Raw genomic sequence first — 18104 nt, forward strand, 5'->3', positions numbered from 1 at the left:
AGGAAACCTACCACCACAAATCTACCTATAAAGGTAGATCGGGTGGTAGGTGAATCAATGGGACGTGAGGATAGCCCTTTTAAGGGCTAATCCTCACGTCCCCGCACTGTTTTATAAACTTTTATTACCCTAATATGTTAATTTACTTATGCGGCTACTGGGGCGTGGAGTAGCCGCATCTGAAGTTACACGAGGCGGCTACTCCACGCCCCGGTAGCCACTTTTCCCCTCCTACTCACCATGTTCGGCGCGCAGCTGCCTGCGCGGTCACTGCTCCGAAGCCGGGGCTGCACAGACGCGGGCCTGCTGTTCTGCGCATGCGCAGACGGCAGGATCGGCGGACGAGGGCGCGCAGCTACGAGCAGCTGCGCGCCGAACATGGTGAGTAGGAGGGGTAAAGTGGCTACCGGGGCGTGGAGTAGCCGCCTCGTGTAACCTCAGATGTGGCTACTCCACGCCCCAGTAGCCGCATAAGTAAATTAACATATTAGGGTAATAAAAGTTTACAAAACAGTGCGGGGACGTGAGGATTAGCCCTTAAAAGGGCTATCCTTATGTCCCATTGATTCACCTACCACCCGATCTACCTTTATAGGTAGATTTGTGGTGGTAGGTGCCCTTTAAAGGAAATCCTCCATCACAATCCATCATGATAAACCTGGGGCACTTACTCATAAATCCAGGCACTGTGACTGTGGTAATCTTCTTATATTTGCTATCCATGGCCTACTTCTTTCTAAAATAAGCATTTACAAATATCCTAATGAGTCTGAAGGGCTAGGGGGTTGTTACTACAGTCCCTACATGCTCTGGATTCACAGACTGTTTCACTGTCTCCCCCTCAGCACTTCCCCCTCCCTCTGCCTGATGTAATCTCACTGTAGCAGATGAAGTTTGAGCTGTAGGGTGAAGTGCTTCTTGCACACTGTAACAGCCTGTGAATCTGCAACACAGAGAGTTTCTGGTAACACCCCAGAGCACTTCTGGCGCACGATTAGCATGATTTTAAAAGTTGATTTTAGAAGGAAGAAGGCCATGAATATTAAATATAAAAAGATAACCACAGTCACAGTGCCTGGATCTATGAATAAGTGTCGCTGGTTTATCATGCTTGATTTTCGCTGGCAGAACGCACTGAAAGCTGCTGTAAGTAGCTTATTTTCCAGAGAGAAAAGAGGCCAGGCAGAAAAAAAAACTTATATTCCCCCCAATATGTGCTGTTGGGGGAGAGTCAGGAAGCCCAATTCACATGTTAAATGGTTGGTCCTGTAAGAGTGTGTAGGTTTGGCTCATATGACCAGCAATAGTAACTCTATTAAAGGGATTCTTGACATGCAGCCTTCTACTGCTCTTACTCAGAGGAGAGGGGTGGGGCTTTGCTGGGTAAACTTGGTCCACATATTGACTGGAATGAATGGTCTGAACTCACCGTGTTGTTCAAATAAGCTAAATAAGGTTTGTGTCTTTAACCCCTTAATGACCGCCCTATCGGCTTTTTACGGTGGTCATTAAGGGTACTTCTTCTGACGCGTACGCTTTTCTACGGCGGCGCGTCAGAAGAAGATTTCGGGACACCAGGTCTCGCTGGTGCCGGTGTCGGGCTGTGATCTTACAGCCCAGACCCGGCACTAACACCCAGAATCGGACCCCCCCCCCGGTGTGCTTACCGGGGGATCCGATCCCTCCTGCCGCAGCCCGGGTTCCGGCGAGTGACCCAGGGCTTCCAGCTCCTCTACCCGCATGCTCAGTTACTTTCACTATACACTGCAATACAAGTGTATTGCAGTGTAAAGGCTTGAATAAGCGATCGGACAATCGCTTGTTCAAGCCAAGTAGTAGAAAATGTAAAAAAGTAAAAAAAAAAGATGAAATCATTTTATTATATAATTAAATAAATAAAATAAAAGTCCCATAACCTCCCCAGTTACACATAAAATGCAAATAAAGTATATAAACCACAAAAACACGTACATATTTGGTATCACCGCGTCCGTATCAATCTGTACAATAAATCTAAATCAATCTTGAACCCGCTCGGTGAACAACGTAAAAAAAAAAAAAAAAAAAACGAAAAACTTCCCGTAATATACAATTTTTCATCAAACACCATCACAAAAAATGTTCTAAAAAGTGATCAAAAAAAGTTACGTTCCCTAATATGATACGACTGAAAAGAACAACTCTTTTCGCAATAAATAAGCTCTCAACGAGGTCTGACAACAGAAAAATACAGAAGTTATGGCCCTAAAAAGTTGTCAATGGTAAAAACAATGCGATATTCTCCAATATTGGTTTTGCTCAGAAAAATTGAGCAAAGATAAGAAAAACTATATAAATGAGGTAACACCGCAATCGTAGTGAACCAGAGAATAAAGATAAAATATTATTTTTTTATGTTACGGTGAGCGGGGGGAAAAAATGCTAAAAATTTAAAATAAAAATTGATCATTTTGTTTGTGTCCCCCTTGAAATAGTTAATAAAATCTCATGAATAAGCTATAGACCCCCAAAATGAATTATCTATACATTGCATCTCATCCCGTAAAAAATAAGCCCTCATATGTTTGCATTACCAAAAAAAATAAAAATGTATAGGTCGTACAATGTGACAATACAAATCTGCTGTGGATGGCGCCTCCATTCATTCTATACTCGGCCGTGCGCCCATACAGCAGTTGACCACCACATATGGGGTATCAGTACACTCGGGAGGAATTGGGCATCAAACGTTGCAGTGCGTTTCATCATTTAATTTATTCTGAAAATGTCAGTTTTGGCCTAAATGAATGTATTTTCCAAAAAAATTCCATAGTTTCTAAATCGCAGGTCCATATTGTTTTAACCCATGTGAAACACTTAAAGGGTTAATGGACTTAATAGAAGTTGTTTTACATACGTTGAGGGGTGAAGTTTCTATAGTGGAGTAATTTATGGGGTTTTACTATTATTTAGGCCTCTCAAAGTCACTTGAAAGCCGAGTTTTCCCTCAAAATGTGAGTTTTGGCAATTTTCATGAAAATGAGAAAAATCGCACCTAAAGTTCTGCGCCTCATAACATCCTAGAAAAGTGAGAGGATGGATAAAATATCATCCCAACATAAAGCAGACATTCCGTAAATGTTAATTGTAAAGCTTTTTGGGTAGTTTTACTTCCTGAACATTTCAAACTTGGAAAATGAAGAATTTCTACAAACTTATGCCAAATTTTCACTTTTTTTCAGAACGAATCGCAAAACTTATCACTTAAATTTTATAACTAACATGAAGTACAGTGTGTCACAAGAAAACATTCTCAAAATCACCTCGATATGTTAAAGCGTTCTGAAGTTATAACCAATTATCGTGAGACATGTCAGATTTGAAAAATCGAGTCTGGTCATTCAGCTGAAAACTAGTGTCGGTGATAAGGGGTTAAAGAGCCACTGTCACAAGATGTTACCCTGATTAAACTACTAGCAATTAGTTTTGTTAAAAAAATCTCCTCTGAAGTCATGTCAAAATGAGCAGAGAAGTGTCATATTTTGCCTGAAATGAGTCTAGCTTAGAGGCTGCAGGGGAAGTGTCACTTAAGACGCCCCTATCTTCATTCCTGTGGTACCTAGAAACATTCTTTGTTTCATATAAAAGAATCTCACCTTTCAGCATCAGGCTTCTGGTTCTGTGATCTACACAACTGGATTCTTGGAAATTCTTGAAAGGACACTTCCGACACTACCTTTGGTTGCTGCTGGTCTAATTGGGTGAAATCTGATGGCAGATTCCTTTTTTTTTTTTTTTTTTTTATAATTCCGTTTATTGAGGACAGACAACAAACAGATCAGTACATAAGATGACAGCATTGTACATGTCAATAAAAAAAAAAAAAAGAATAGCACATGAAAGTCGCGCAAGCTTAACAATAAATTTTTACAAACATAACCAATCCGCCTGTCTGTCATTTTGTTTAGAAAATTATAACGAGCTGTCCCAGATAGTCTCCGGGAGAGCAGCAACAGGATGTAAGAAAGATAGAGGGCAAACTAGAGGGATGTTGGGGTCTTAAAACAGGATGTAAGAATTAGGGGGAAGTAGTAGAAGTAGGGGGAGGATGAGGGAGGGAATGGAAAGGGGAGAGACAGGAGCCTGACTCGTCCAGGAGGGGTACGTTACCTTTAAGGATTCACAGCAGCTCCCTATATTCAGGAGACTGTTGGAATTGAATCCAAGGCAGCCATGTCTTATGGAATCTTTCATATGTACCATGGACAGAGGAGGTCAAGTTTTCCATGTACATAAGGTCGTTAACTTTGGTCACCCACATAGCCATTGTCGGTGGTGTCGTCTGTTTCCATAGTAGTGGAATGCAGGCCCTCGCAGCCATGATAAGGAATCGGACTAGGGACTTTTTGTACCGTTGTGTGGACATCTCGCAGTGATGGAAAAGGAAGAGAGAGGGCTCAAGGACAATCGTCTCTCCGCATAGCGTATTCATTACTCGCCCTAAATCTCTCCAGAACGTGGAAAGTTTTCTGCAAGACCAGAAGGTGTGAAGGAAGGAGCCCTCTTCTTCCCCACATCTCCAGCACGTATCAGGGACCTGTGGGAAAATTGTGTGCAATCTGGTAGGGACTCTATACCACCGTGTTAGTAGTTTGTATCCCGCTTCTTGATACCGAGAGCTAATAGTCGCGTGATGGCAGAGCTCAAAAATCCTGTCCCTTTGCTCCGGAGTCAATGAGATATTTAAATCCTCCTCCCATTGTCTGAGGTACAAAGGACCCGGATCGTTTGGAATTGATAAGAGGCAAGAGTAAGTCAACGACAAAGTGTGCCGTAGTCCGTTCACGTTACCACACAGACATTCGAAAGTAGTTTTCGTTGTTGCATACTGCTCACTAGGGGGTAGTGAAGTCAGGTAGTGCCTTAATTGAACAACTCTCCAGGTTCCCAAAGGACAAGGTTCGGTCAGTGCTGTCATGTCTTGGGTCGTTATCCATGCCGTGTCTTTAAGGAAATGTTCCGCCCTGAACTTCCCAGCCTCCCTCCACTGCTTGAAAATCAAATCCTCAATACCCGGGGCAAAGTCGGGATTACCGAGGATCGGAGTAAGAGGGGACTTTGATGGTAGAAGTCTGTCACGTACTAGCTTGGACTGGCATATCGCCAATGTGGGGCCAATTGTAGGGTGACGCTTCAGAGGTGCCGTTTTGGGGGGTTCCAGCCATGGCAAGACTTGTAATGGGACCTGTGTGAAGGATTGCTCGAGATAGATCCATGGCTTGGCGCTTTTGTTGCAACACCAATCTAGGACCCTTGCCATGTGTGCGGCGTTATGATAGTTTCGTAAATCAGGGAGTCCCAATCCACCTGACCTTTTAGGTCTGTATAAGGTGGAGCGACCAATTCTTGCTGGTTTGCCCGCCCATACAAATCTGTGTTGTATGGTGTTTAAGGAGCGGAAGAAGGCAGCAGGAATATGTATAGGAACAGCCTGAAATAGATATAACAATCGTGGAAGGATGTTCATTTTGAAGATGGCACATTTCCCAAACCACGAAAAGAGGCCCTTAGACCATCTCAAGCAATCCTTTTGAATATTTTGAAGGACAGGCGGGAAGTTCAATGCATACAATTTAGATAGCTCCGATGGGAGGTTAATTCCAAGGTACCTTATGCTGTCTGTGGCCCATTTAAAACCAAAAGAAGCGCGTAACGTTGTCTCTAGCTGGGCGGGTATGGTCACGTTTAGGGCTTCAGATTTCGACCAATTGACACGAAAGTTGGATAGCGAGGAGAAGAGGCGTATCTCCTGCAGAAGATTGGGTAGGGAGATCTGTGGGTTTGAGACAAAAAAGAGCAGATCATCGGCATAGGCTGCGATTTTGTATGTAGACCCTCTAGATGTGATGCCTGAGATATCTAGGTTGTTGCGGATCCTGCGTAGGAAGGGTTCTATAGACAGAACAAACAATAAAGGGGAGAGTGGACAGCCCTGCCTTGTACCATTTTGAATTTGGAAGATATCTGATAGTAAACCATTCACTCGGACAGATGCGGATGGGGTGGAGTACAGGGACAATACACAGGAGAGCATTCGGTTACGAAGACCAAAGTGTCTTAGTACTTCGGACATGAAAGACCAATTGACCCTGTCAAATGCCTTCTCGGCATCTGTAGAGAGAAGCATGAGGGGGAGTTGTTCTTGGTGTGCTTTGTGTATCAGGTTTATCGCCTTGGTGGTGTTGTCCCTGGCCTCTCTACCTAGAATAAATCCGACCTGGTCCGGGTGAATAGTCTGTTTTAGGTAAGGGGCCAGCCGTGTCGCTAAAACTTTTGAAAATAGTTTAAGGTCCTGGTTCAGTAGCGAGATTGGTCGGTAGCTGGAACATAAAGTCGCGTCTTTGCCTGGTTTGGCTATTACAGTAATTGTGGCATGCAGAGCCTCCTTTGGAAGGGGAGCACCCATGGCCACTGAATTAAAGGCCGCCGTCCAGTGGGGTTCAAGCTGTTGTGTCAGTACTTTATAGTAAGGTAACGAGAAGCCGTCCGGGCCAGGAGCTTTACCAGTGTGAGTTTCTTTTATAGCATTTCGGAACTCCAATGTCGTTATGGGGGCTTCAAGAGCGTCTGCTTCAGTCTCCGTCAAAGCGGGAAGCCCTGATTCTGTTATGTAGGTTTGTATTTTGCGTTTAAGCCCTTCCCTAGCTTGTTGAGTTGTCGGCTGTTCTAGATTGTACAACGACTGGTAGAAGTCTTTGAAAGTAGCTGCTATGTCCTGGCTAAGATGTAGGGACGTTCCAGTTGGGGATGTGATTTTGGGAATGTAGGTCTGAGCTCTCTGCTCCCTCAAAGCCCTAGCAAGAGTCCTTCCACATTTATTACTATATTCATAGAAGTGTCGTCTACATTTAGCTAAAGTACCCTTGGCTCTTTCAATGAGTAAAGCCCGCAGCGACTCCCTAGCTGCTATTAAGGCAGTCCTGGTGTCAGACACAGGTGATCTCTTATGTGAGAGCTCCAACGCTTTAATCTGATCCAGTAAGGTGACCACCGCTTGGGCCCTTTCTTTTTTACGGCGACAGCCATGTGTTATTAAAATGCTGCGGACATTAAATTTATGGCCTTCCCATGCTGTACAGGGGTGTACGTCTTCTGTCATGGTTCTGTCAAAATGAGAAGCAATCGAGCTTTTAAGCTCTTCCAGAATCAAAGGGTCGTCCAAAAGGGAGGCATTGAGTTTCCACTGCCATTGAAATTCCGAGGAGTTTGGAAGCGAGATGGAAATGGAAATCAAGGCGTGGTCTGAGAAGGTGATATTGTCTATCGTGGCTTTCTGGAGTAGTCCTAAGTCCCTGTGTCGTAGAAATAGGTAATCTAGTCTGGAGTAGTTGTCGTGGGTCGAGGAGTAAAATGTGAAGTCTTTGTCTGGAGGATGGAGCAGCCGCCATGTGTCCATTAATTGGTGTTCATGTAACGTACCCTTTATACGCCGCAGACTAGCGTGTGTGAGTGTTGATGAGCCGGAGGATGTATCTAGCAGCGGATCTAATGCCACATTGAGATCCCCGCCAACCACTACTGTGCCCTCGGCAAAGTCGTCTACCATGTCAAGGAATGAACGTATGGCCTGTGCTTGTCCTGTATTTGGGAGGTACAATGAGGCAAATGTGAATAGGTTATCGGCTATTCTTCCCTTAACCATTACCACTCTGCCCTCTCCATCACCGCGAGAATCCACAAATGTCCACTGGAGTGTGTTAGCCAAGAGGATAGAGGTGCCTCTGGATCTGGTGTCGTCCGTGTAGCTATGGTATGAGTGTGGGAACCATCTATTCTTAAAGTTGAACGGTCTTGCTTCAGTCAGGTGGGTCTCCTGAATAAAAGCCACCTGGATCCCTCTACGTTTAAGTAAGTTAAACAGGATAGATCTCTTCTCAGGGCTATGAAGACCTTTTACATTGAGGGAGCCTATATTTAAGGCACACGAATTCCCTCCTGAACGAGGCATGGCTGGGAAAAAGAGGGGGACGGGGGGATACGGCGGAAAAGTTATGTGGAATAAAAGGGAATGGGGGGAAGGCGGGAGGAGTCAGGTATAGGCAGTCAGGGAAAGAGGAGAAAAAAGAGCGAGTGAGTGGGGGAAGTAAATGTAGTTAACAGAGAGGAGAAAACTCCTATATCCCGAGTGATTACACCAGGGAACACCTACAATCGGTGTATGGGAAGCGTAGAAGAACAATAAGCGGAGCTGGTAAACCAACAGGCAGTAAATTGTAAAACATCATATAACAAGGTCTAGCAGCAACAACATCCCCGTCCTGTCACAAGAGGTGGTGTTTTAGACCCGCTAAAGACAGGAGGGGGAGGCACAGGCTTGAGGAGCTGCAACTCCTACCAAGGGAGGCAAGCCAGTTACATACAAAAGGGGAAAAAAAATGTATGAAGCCATAACAAGTATTAGACACAAATACTTTCTCAGTACCGTCTATTAGGCCTAAAGACCAGACATCCGGCTTAAAGGTAGCGACATTAAGACACAGAATCTATCTTAATCAATTAAATGTTCTGCACACTTCAGCAGTACGCCAGGGAGCCGTACTTACACGACACGATCACCGTCCCTCTCTCCTCACATCGGAGAGTCAGAGGCAAGTTGAAAGTATCCCTCGTATTACCGATGTAGGCAACTCACCCACCAGATATCGCTGGGGCATGGGATGCAGGAAGGTGAGAGATCCTTCGCAGAATTGTCTCTATAAGCCAAATATGGAGGATAAAGTTTTCTCCGTGTCCATAATAAGTAGAAATGCGTCTGAAGAGGGCATCGCAACATGGGAGTAAACTCAGGCTTCGTTGGGGAGCGCCACAGATAAGTCCGGGCCCATCGGGGCGACGTTGTCGGTATGAGCAGTGGTGGGTGGATTATCTGTGTTTGCAGCGGGTGGGCCTCTTCTTCTCAAGGAGCCCCTCCGTCTCCTAGGTGGAACAGTGTTAGACCTTGCTTGTTCCATGCTGAGCCAATTAGGTATATCCATAGGGGGCATATTCAGAAAACGGAACAGTTCCGGTAGATCTTCAGGCTTCCTCAAAAAAAAGGTATTGCCATCATATCTGACCACAAGGTGGAAAGGGTGGCCCCAGCGATAAGTGGCTCCTAATTCCTTTATGTTTTGCAGAAGCGGTTGCAGCGTGCGTCGCATGTTTAGAGTGCGTGTTGAGACGTCTGGGTATATATGTATCTCGGTCCCGTCTATCCTGATGGTGCCTTCAGACCAGGCTGCACGAATAATTTTATCTTTATCAGTGAAATAGTGAAGGCGGCAAAGTACATCTCTGGGTGAGGGGGACTCTGCAGGTGACATCCGTGACACTCTGTGAATGCGGTCTATAGGCAGGTCTGTATCCGGAGGGCGGGATAACAACTTATTGAAGATAGGGGTCATCCTTTCCACCAGATTGTCATTAGGAAGATTTTCTGGCAATCCCTTGATGCGAACATTATTTCTTCTGCCCCTATTCTCCTGGTCATCTAGGAGAAGTGCCAGATGTTGCATATGCTGCCTGGATTGACTTGTCTCTTGTTCCAGAGCGGAGACTCTAGCAATTAGAGAGGCAGTAGTGCTTTCAGTGTTCTCAGTGCGGGTAGCAAGCATGTCGAGATCTTCCCTGATTTCTGCTACCGCCTGCTGGTGAGAGGCCTCTACTCTCTGTATCACAGAATCTAAGTCCTGCCGTGTAGGTAGCGCTTGAATAAGCTCTCTGAGGAGTTGGAATTCTGAGTGTATCGCGCCCCCATATGTGACAGTGTGGGGGGAGGGTGATATAGAGCCATTTTGGGGGCTATTTCGTAGGCTCTCCCATTCGGGGCTCGCAGCAAGTCCGGGCTCCAGACTGTGTGGGGAGCACATGCCTCCATCAGAGGCAGGCAGGCTGCTATTGTCCTCCTCCCTCATAATGTTGTTTGTGGACTGGGCAGCAGCGTGTGTGGGCACCCCATTAAGATCAGGCTGAAGGCCTGGTACCTGCTGTTGCCGGTGAAGAGGGGGTGTCTGTGCCTGCTCCGGGGTCCCTGAGGATGAGCGACTCTCTCCTGAGGCGCGCGCCGCGCCGTCCTTCCTCCCAGCGGCTGCGGCACTCGCAGTGCGGTCTGCGGCGGGAACAGGCGCCATCTTGGGCCTCCTTACAGGGTCTGGCGCGTCTCGCGGCTGGCGCCGGAATCTGTCCAGGTCCGGTGTCGGGGCTGCGCTGTGTGTTGCCCCCGTCCGAACCGCGCTTCTTCCCCTCCTGTTTGACATAACAGGGAGCGGGGATCGTCACCGGAGACCGGGTATTGGCGCCTGTCAGTGAGGAGCTCCTGTGTTGAGCGTCCTCACTCCGCCATGTCCAAGCCACGCCCCCGGCAGATTCCTTTTTTAATGTAGACATCACACAGATCATATATTAACAAAATATAGTAAAAAGTTTTTTTTTTATGATACCTACATCTAAACACATTTAGGCACATTTACTAAGAATAGTGCAGTCTGTACTATGTGCAGTTTGCCTGTGTAAAGTGCAGGGTGTACCCTGCACATTCTTAATGAATCTGACGCCCCCTGGCATCCTGACAGAGTGCACCCCTTTTTTTTTTGGTGCACCTTTAACATAGGGCATGTGACACACTTCTGTTGGGCTTTGCATGATAAATGTGCCGCATGGTCTGACTGAGCACCGGAACGCCCCCTTCAGTGCAGACATTTGTGTCTCTTGAAGAAGAATGGAGCCGCACCACAAAACAATCGCGTGCAACACAAATGTGGCGCAGACGCTTCTTAAATACCCGTGCAAGCAGCTTGCACCTAACAGAACGTGCAAAGTCTGACCAAAAAATGGCATACGGCCCTTAGTAAATGTGCCCCATTACTTATACATTGAAGAGAGTCTTGGATATGTTGATGCTTTTCTACACCCACACATTTTCTTCATTAACTTTGCGATTATAAATAGTATTGTAGGAATTTTTGTACTCACATACATAAACCATTGCCTTCAGCTAGTACCATGTTTTTAATTTCTTGCAGAAAGGCAGTCAGTGTAAGACATGCTCTTTAATAATGATATCAGCCCCGGGCTATCTTATAGCCTTTCTTACAAAGCTCATTGTTTTCTTCTATTTGCCCCATGGATTTGGCTTCCTATTAATCACAAAATGTAATGAGACTTAGGAACATAGGATGACTGTCAGTCTCCACGTCTTACAGAACTATCAGACAACTATAGTAATGGAACTTAACAACATTGCATCAGCGAATGTGCCGGAAAGGTATCTATGATGTGCTGCTGGAATTTACATTGTTTCTTGGCAAAACATTGTGAAATAACAAGCAGGATGGAGGAAATACTTCTTGCTTCTGAAAAGGGATGAAAAGGGGGGAATCACGCACAGAGACTATGGAGCATATTTATCAGGGCCTCTGCGCCACGTCAGACCAGCTGGGAGTGGGCCGGTGCGGGGTGTTACTGTCCCTGCGTCGGCGCACTCGTGAAAAGTCGCCGGCTGCGATTATTCCTACACCATGGCCTTCCGTGCATGAGCACCGGCGTATGATAAATATGCCCCTATGGCTTGTTCTAGAAATGCACATTGTATATTGACATAATGATATTATAGGGGCAGTTGTGAGTGTCTATACCCACACCAGACTATATTGTGGCCTAGGTTAGATTAAACCCCGAATCTATTTTGATATGGTCAGTTTATACCCCTCAGGCCATACTATTCCCTCATCATTAGCTTTGAGTTATATATGCAAAAATTACTTAAAGGCAATGTGTCATCAGGAGCCCTATTTTTGGCTCCCCCATGTTCCCAAAGAGAATAATCTTCACATTGCCAAAGAGTTTTTGTAGTTATTTTTACTACAAAGACTCTTTGGCAAAGTATAAAAAAGATTCACCGAAAAAAAAAGCTAACTTCAATTAAACTTTACCTGTAATGTATGCAGAGACTAGTACGTTGTTCCCTGGGCATGACTAGAGAGGAGCGGTTCCCCCACCACCACCTTCGGGAGACCGCTCCCTCATGAGTCCTTTTCAAATAAAATAAACCCTCCCATCTTCCGCATAGCTCTGCCCCCATTGCTTCGTCATAAATACAATGCCCACCCGCCGTCTCTTCTTCTCGCTGACCGCATCGGGAAATTCTTTTGCCTGCACTGACAGCACCAGACACGATCAGCGAGAAGAGGAGACGGTGGGCGGACAGAGGGGAAGCGACGAAAGCGGAAAGGATGCACAATGCCGTAGTTACCCGAAGGTGGTGGAGAAACCGTTCCTCTTTAGCCACACCCAGGGGACAGGGAATAGGCTTTGCCTACAGTTCAGGTAAAGTTTGATCCTAGTTATCTTTTTTTTTGGTAAATGCTATTTTTACTACAAAAAGCTCATCCAGTCCTCAAAATGTTAGCAATGATCAGCTTGCCCCACCACAAATAACACCTTACACAGGTCCTTCTTCCAAAGTATAAAAAAGTTATTAGAGTCAGAATATGGCAAAATAAAAAATTTTGTACAAAATGTTTAAATTTTTTTTAAAGCTATTAAAACCTAATAAAGCCTTAAAGGACACCTGTCATCAGGTCTATGTCACTATTTCTGTCACCACTACCTGTTGGAGCAGCTCACAAGGATTAAATCCCAGCCTTTATCTAGTTAATTCATACATTAATCATTATAAAATCATCTTTTTTATTATGTAAATGAGGCTGGTCACATGGTCAGAGGCAGTGATGACACCCCTCTTACCCCTCCCCTCTCCTCCCTGTGTGTCTGTGCGTAATGTAAAACATTGCTAGTGTCTGTCCTTTATCTGCTGACATGTGAGAGACACAGACATCAGCTATGCAAGTACCTGACATGTTCTATAACATGGCTGCCTGGAGCTGTTGTATCTCTCCTACACACACACACAGGCTGCAGGGGGCGCCAGCACCAGGAAACAGATGGAGGAGCCATTACACCATTATAAGTCACATCATTATACAGGCTGTCAGTCAAGCACTGAGGGTGTGGCGTTGCCTCCCACTCATGAATAAGCTGGACAGCTTGAATATGCTAATGGACATTTCACAGGTCATTTGCATACAGCTTTAGGACCTCATTGCTTAGGTTAACAGGTATGTAGAGGGGAGAATGAAGGGATAGAGGCAATGCTTTCTAATAGTTTAGGGGGTTAATTTGCCTGACGGGTTCTCTTTAATTTGGTATCCCTGTGAAAGTACCTGCCCAAAGATTAAGGGGAGGTGTCATTTTGACCACACAGTGAAAGTTGTAAAAACAGAGCCCACAAGAATCTGACTCAAATACGTTTTTTCGCATGAATTTTCCCCGCATTTTGATTTTTTTCCTGCTTCCCAGTGCACAGCATGGAATATTATAATTAAAAATAAAAATAAAAAAAGGGCATTGGTGGGACGGGGTTAATAATAAAAGTATTTTTTCCTAATTGTGAAGGAATCAGTGCCTTCACATTTTCCTGGTGCTAAGTCCATTCTGACATATGGAGACTATGGCCACTTTCCTAAAGGATGTTGTGGAGCAGATCAGTCCGAGGCTGTAGGACGGCTTCAGTGCTCTCTCTGTAAAGTATTTCCCACCACTTACTTTCAGATAACACTTAAAGTGACATGCAGAGGGGAGCTGGAAATGTGAAATCAGATAGTTGTTTTATTAAGCTCCATGTGCCTATGGATTTCATGGCTTCAACATCTATTAATCTTCTAGTGACAAGCTCATTTTCACTGAAGATACCATGCCATATTTGTCCAAGAATGACTCTATGTGACTCATAAGCAAGTGTTTCTGTGATTTTGGACGAGTCCCAAGTTTTTTTTTTCTGTCGGAACAAGCCCTGCTAGACATTAGAATCAACTTGGATATCCTCATCTGAATCTTTGTGGCACAGTCTTTTCCCTAAAACAGTAATCTTTTCAACTTTGAAACTTGAGCTCAGAGCATTTTCTTGTTCCCCTTGGCAAGAGGTGGGCTTTTTAGAAGAACCAAACTAAATAGGACATCTCTGCTTATTTTTACGAGCGCACATGCAGTATTTTTGGCAGAACAAAGATCAATGTACTACATACACAGGATTGTAATATCTGTAGGATGCTATGGTTAACATTGACTAAAGTCCCTTCTTCAAGTGTTTTTTGCGCATGTCATCAATATATTTAGGCTTAATTTAGAGGGCAATGTTATATTCATGATTAAGCTCAATGTATATGTCACACAACTGGTTTACAGCTTGTACATCCATTGTGACACTAAGGAAATGCAAACTGTATTAGATGTGGGTTCCTACAGAAAGAAAGGGAATGTTTAAAATACGGGTGACCCTATTAAGGTACTGTATTAACCCTAGTAAACTTTCTTATACATGACCAACCCCTTTAAAGGGGTATTCCCATTAAGACAAGATTCTTACAAATACTCAGGATAACAAAATAATACATTCTCTAATTCACTTAATTAACAAAAATACAGCATTTTGCAGATATAATTCCAAACTTTCTCTATCAGTCTTGGTGTTCTGACTATGGTCAGATTAGTCTGAATAGCTTCTCTTGTCTGCACACTTCAGTGCTCTCTGGCTCCTTCCCCCTCCCTGCATTACAAGACCGCAGCAGTGGGCAGAGACTTACTGTACAAGCTACAGACAGATAAGGTGTTTATAGCAGAGCTGACTGTGTGCTTTATTGATTAGGTGATCTGAGTGTCATTGTGTTTTATAGCCATCTCATCATCTTTGATCTATCTCATATCTCTTTTTCTATGTATGTCATATACTAGTAGAATGTTCAGAAGCAGGGGCATAACAAGGAGAGGCAGGGCCCCATTGCAAACTTCTGATTGGCACCCCCTTCCCATATATATATATATATATTACACAAACACATTTATATACCTATATACATAAATATACAGTTCTTCACTCATACACACACATTTATACACTCTTTACACACTTGCACACACATACGCACACATACAGAGCATGTACACATCACATATACACACACAGAGAGATATACACACATACAGTATATACAGACCATTCACCATATACGCATACAGCATATACACATCACATATACACATACATATACAGCTTATATAAATCACATATATGTTATATGTTATGTTGTACAATATGCAGCATAATATGTATTTAATGGGGCACATCCTACAGTCTGTAGTGTCTAGTTAGATGTAGGGGCCCCCTGACACTACAGGCCTCATAGGAGTGTAAATAAACTTAGGTACCCTGATAATTTAAACACTTTGTCAGTACACAGCATCCTATAGCACATGGAATCGTGAAGTGTCTGCTTAGAGAGTCCCCACCCACACTCTGGAATTTTACACTAACCATCACTGAGTTGTAAAATAAGGGGTTTAAAAATTATCTTTATTGTGTACCACTAAGGGATTAAAATGTGCAAACCCATTTAAGCTTGTGTGGCAGTGCATTGGGGCTACACGGCTACTGTTTGAGGTGCTTCACACTGACAGAGGCATCTTCCACTAATATCAGTGTTAAATAGGATGGGACCTTGCCGCCATGTAAAATCAGTACAGAGTAGGGTCACAGCGCCAGCCCTGGTATAGCTTTGTGTAAAATTAGCATAATATATGCATGTACTTAACTGGTGCTAAAGCTGCATATCTGTTGATCTCCAGTGGAAGTTTCCCAATATTAGCAAAGAATATTGCTCCTGGACTATTATACACCTGTAGATCAAGATCAGCAAAAAGGAATGGATGGGGTTTCTAGCTGTATTTTTCCTTCTTCAATCTTTAACAAATTATAGTTGCTAATCATGCAGTGCCAATGTTACATTGAAGTACAGTATACACTGAAGAGTCATAGCGTTAAAATCACTGAATATTAAGGGAATAAAATTGAATTATTCATTACAGTGTACAGCATCATGCTGAGTGGAAAAGGGAAGGGGAGTGAGTGCTCCTCACCAATCGCCTCTCAATTGAAAGCAAGCCCTGAAAGCTGCAAATATTGGACATATCCTATATTTTTATAGATTTTTAAGAAGCACGGGCTTCTTACAGAGAAGGGCTTTGATGCATATTGCAGCAAAGACCCATCACTAACGCCCGCGGTTGGTGCTTGCACCATTCGCAGGTGTTTACCCCTTGTTTGCCGTCTGCAAAGACGCCAGCGACTTTAAAACACGGTAGTACCAGAGGCTGCATGGTTTCAGTAGATTCGTTATATGAGCCAGTGGCTCATTGTAATGAATCCTATGTAAAAACGCCATATACTGCAATACACTAGTACTGCAGTATATGGTAGGAACAATCAGGCCATCTAGGGTTAAAGTACCCTAGAGGGTCTAAGAAATAGTGAAAAAAATAAATAAAAATAAGTTTAAAAAATGTAAAAAATGTATAAAATATTATAAATTCATATCACCCCATTTCCCTAAAACTGATATAAAACTAAATAAACAGTAAAAATCACAAACACATTGTCTCCGCGTCCCAAAATGCCTGATCTATCGAAATATAAAAACGGTTATTCCCAGCGGTGAACCACATAACGTAATATAGCGGCCAAATGTGTACGAAATGCAACTTTTACACCATTTTACATCACATAAATAGTGTAATAAAAAGTGATCAAAATGCCACACATTCCTCAACTCCTTCAGCTCCTTACAGCGAAGTATGAAAAAGTTATTAGCATCAGAAGATGCACATTCTTTTAATTTTTGAAAATGTATTAAAATGCAATAAAAACTATATAAATTTGGTATCACCGTGATCGTATCGAACCAAAGAATAAAGGATAGGTGTTATATGGAGCGCAGAGTAAAAGTCGTAAAAACTGAGCCCACAAGAAAGTGACACAAATGCGTTTTCCATATTTGGATTTTTTTCCCCTGCTTCCCAGTACACGGCATGGAATAATAAATAACTAATCACTAATGATTTTTAAATGTATTTTGAATATTGTTTGTGTCTGTTTTTTTGTGTAACTAATAAAGTTTTTCATGTTTTCAACTGTGTACTCTGGGTGTGCGGCCTGTGTACATGTGGTACATGTGGTCTTTTTACCTATTTAGATGAGTGTGCCCCTCTCCTGTAGCCTAGCAGTGTGCCTAGCAGCCTGTAGCATCTTGAGCATCTTTCACTACATTTGTTGTGTACAGCAAAGTCTGGTTTAAATGAATTGTTATTTCTGTGCCTTCCTGTTTATATTTTCTTAGTCCCTCCATTCTACTTTCAACATCTGGACCATATTGGCAGAAGAGTGGACTATTATGAAAGGCCAGAATTATCTCTGGGATCTTATGAATATGTTGCTACACTGGATTACTGCAGAGTAAGTGCACTGTGGACTTCATCTCCTCTGTTTTTATTTAAGTCATTTTCAGCCTCTATTTTATCTCTGTGTACAAGACAGTGTTGGAGTTGTCTTGCTTAGATCATCTTTTAAGCCATTAAATGGGCTTTCCAGTATCATGTGCCAGACAGTCACCTACAGTCCATACACCCTGGTATAAGTATCAAGTGGCACTACACAATTATCAAGGCTCTACATAGCCCGACACCCAGAGTTAATACATTTTCACTGATTAGTAATATGTAATGTATGCACTAGTATATAAAAAGCATAAATGTGTTATTTTGATGAAGTAATAAAATTTGGATTATGAATAAGGAGTGGATGGTAGTCTAATATAGTGGCGATGTGGCATCCGCTACATAAAATATAATCCATTTAAAAATACAAAACAATCTGAAATATTAGAGTGCCTAAAACACTAGCAAGTGACTCTAAAGGTCAACCACTTTCCCAACTCATAAGAGGCAGAAAAACTAATACGTAAGGGCTAAAATAGATGATCCTTGAATCATGGACCTTTAGGCCCCTTCCACACTTGCGTTGCAGATCACGTCAGAGTTTGATCAGGGTGCGATCAGGGTTTGGTCAGTGAAAAACGCACATTTTGCATCAGAGTGCAATCAGTTTTCAGTCAGAGTTTGTTCAGTGTCTCGGTTTTTCACGCGCGTTTTCAATGCAATTTCAATGCGTTTTTCACGTGCAGAAACTGAGCTCTATCTTT

General features: G+C 43.4%; 1 protein-coding gene across 2 annotated transcripts in view; it reads left to right on the forward strand.

Annotated features, from left to right (window-relative positions):
* SEC24D (SEC24 homolog D, COPII coat complex component) overlaps positions 1-18104 on the forward strand; it is an 86434-nt gene that overhangs the window by 39019 nt on the left and 29311 nt on the right. For both annotated transcript variants that reach the window (XM_072119199.1, XM_072119198.1), the window contains exon 10: positions 17244-17359. In XM_072119199.1, the coding sequence (XP_071975300.1) occupies positions 17244-17359 (116 nt within the window). The remainder of the gene's footprint in view (positions 1-17243; positions 17360-18104) is intronic.

Source organism: Engystomops pustulosus, chromosome 1 (assembly GCF_040894005.1).
Source record: "Engystomops pustulosus chromosome 1, aEngPut4.maternal, whole genome shotgun sequence".
Taxonomy (NCBI): domain Eukaryota; kingdom Metazoa; phylum Chordata; class Amphibia; order Anura; family Leptodactylidae; genus Engystomops; species Engystomops pustulosus.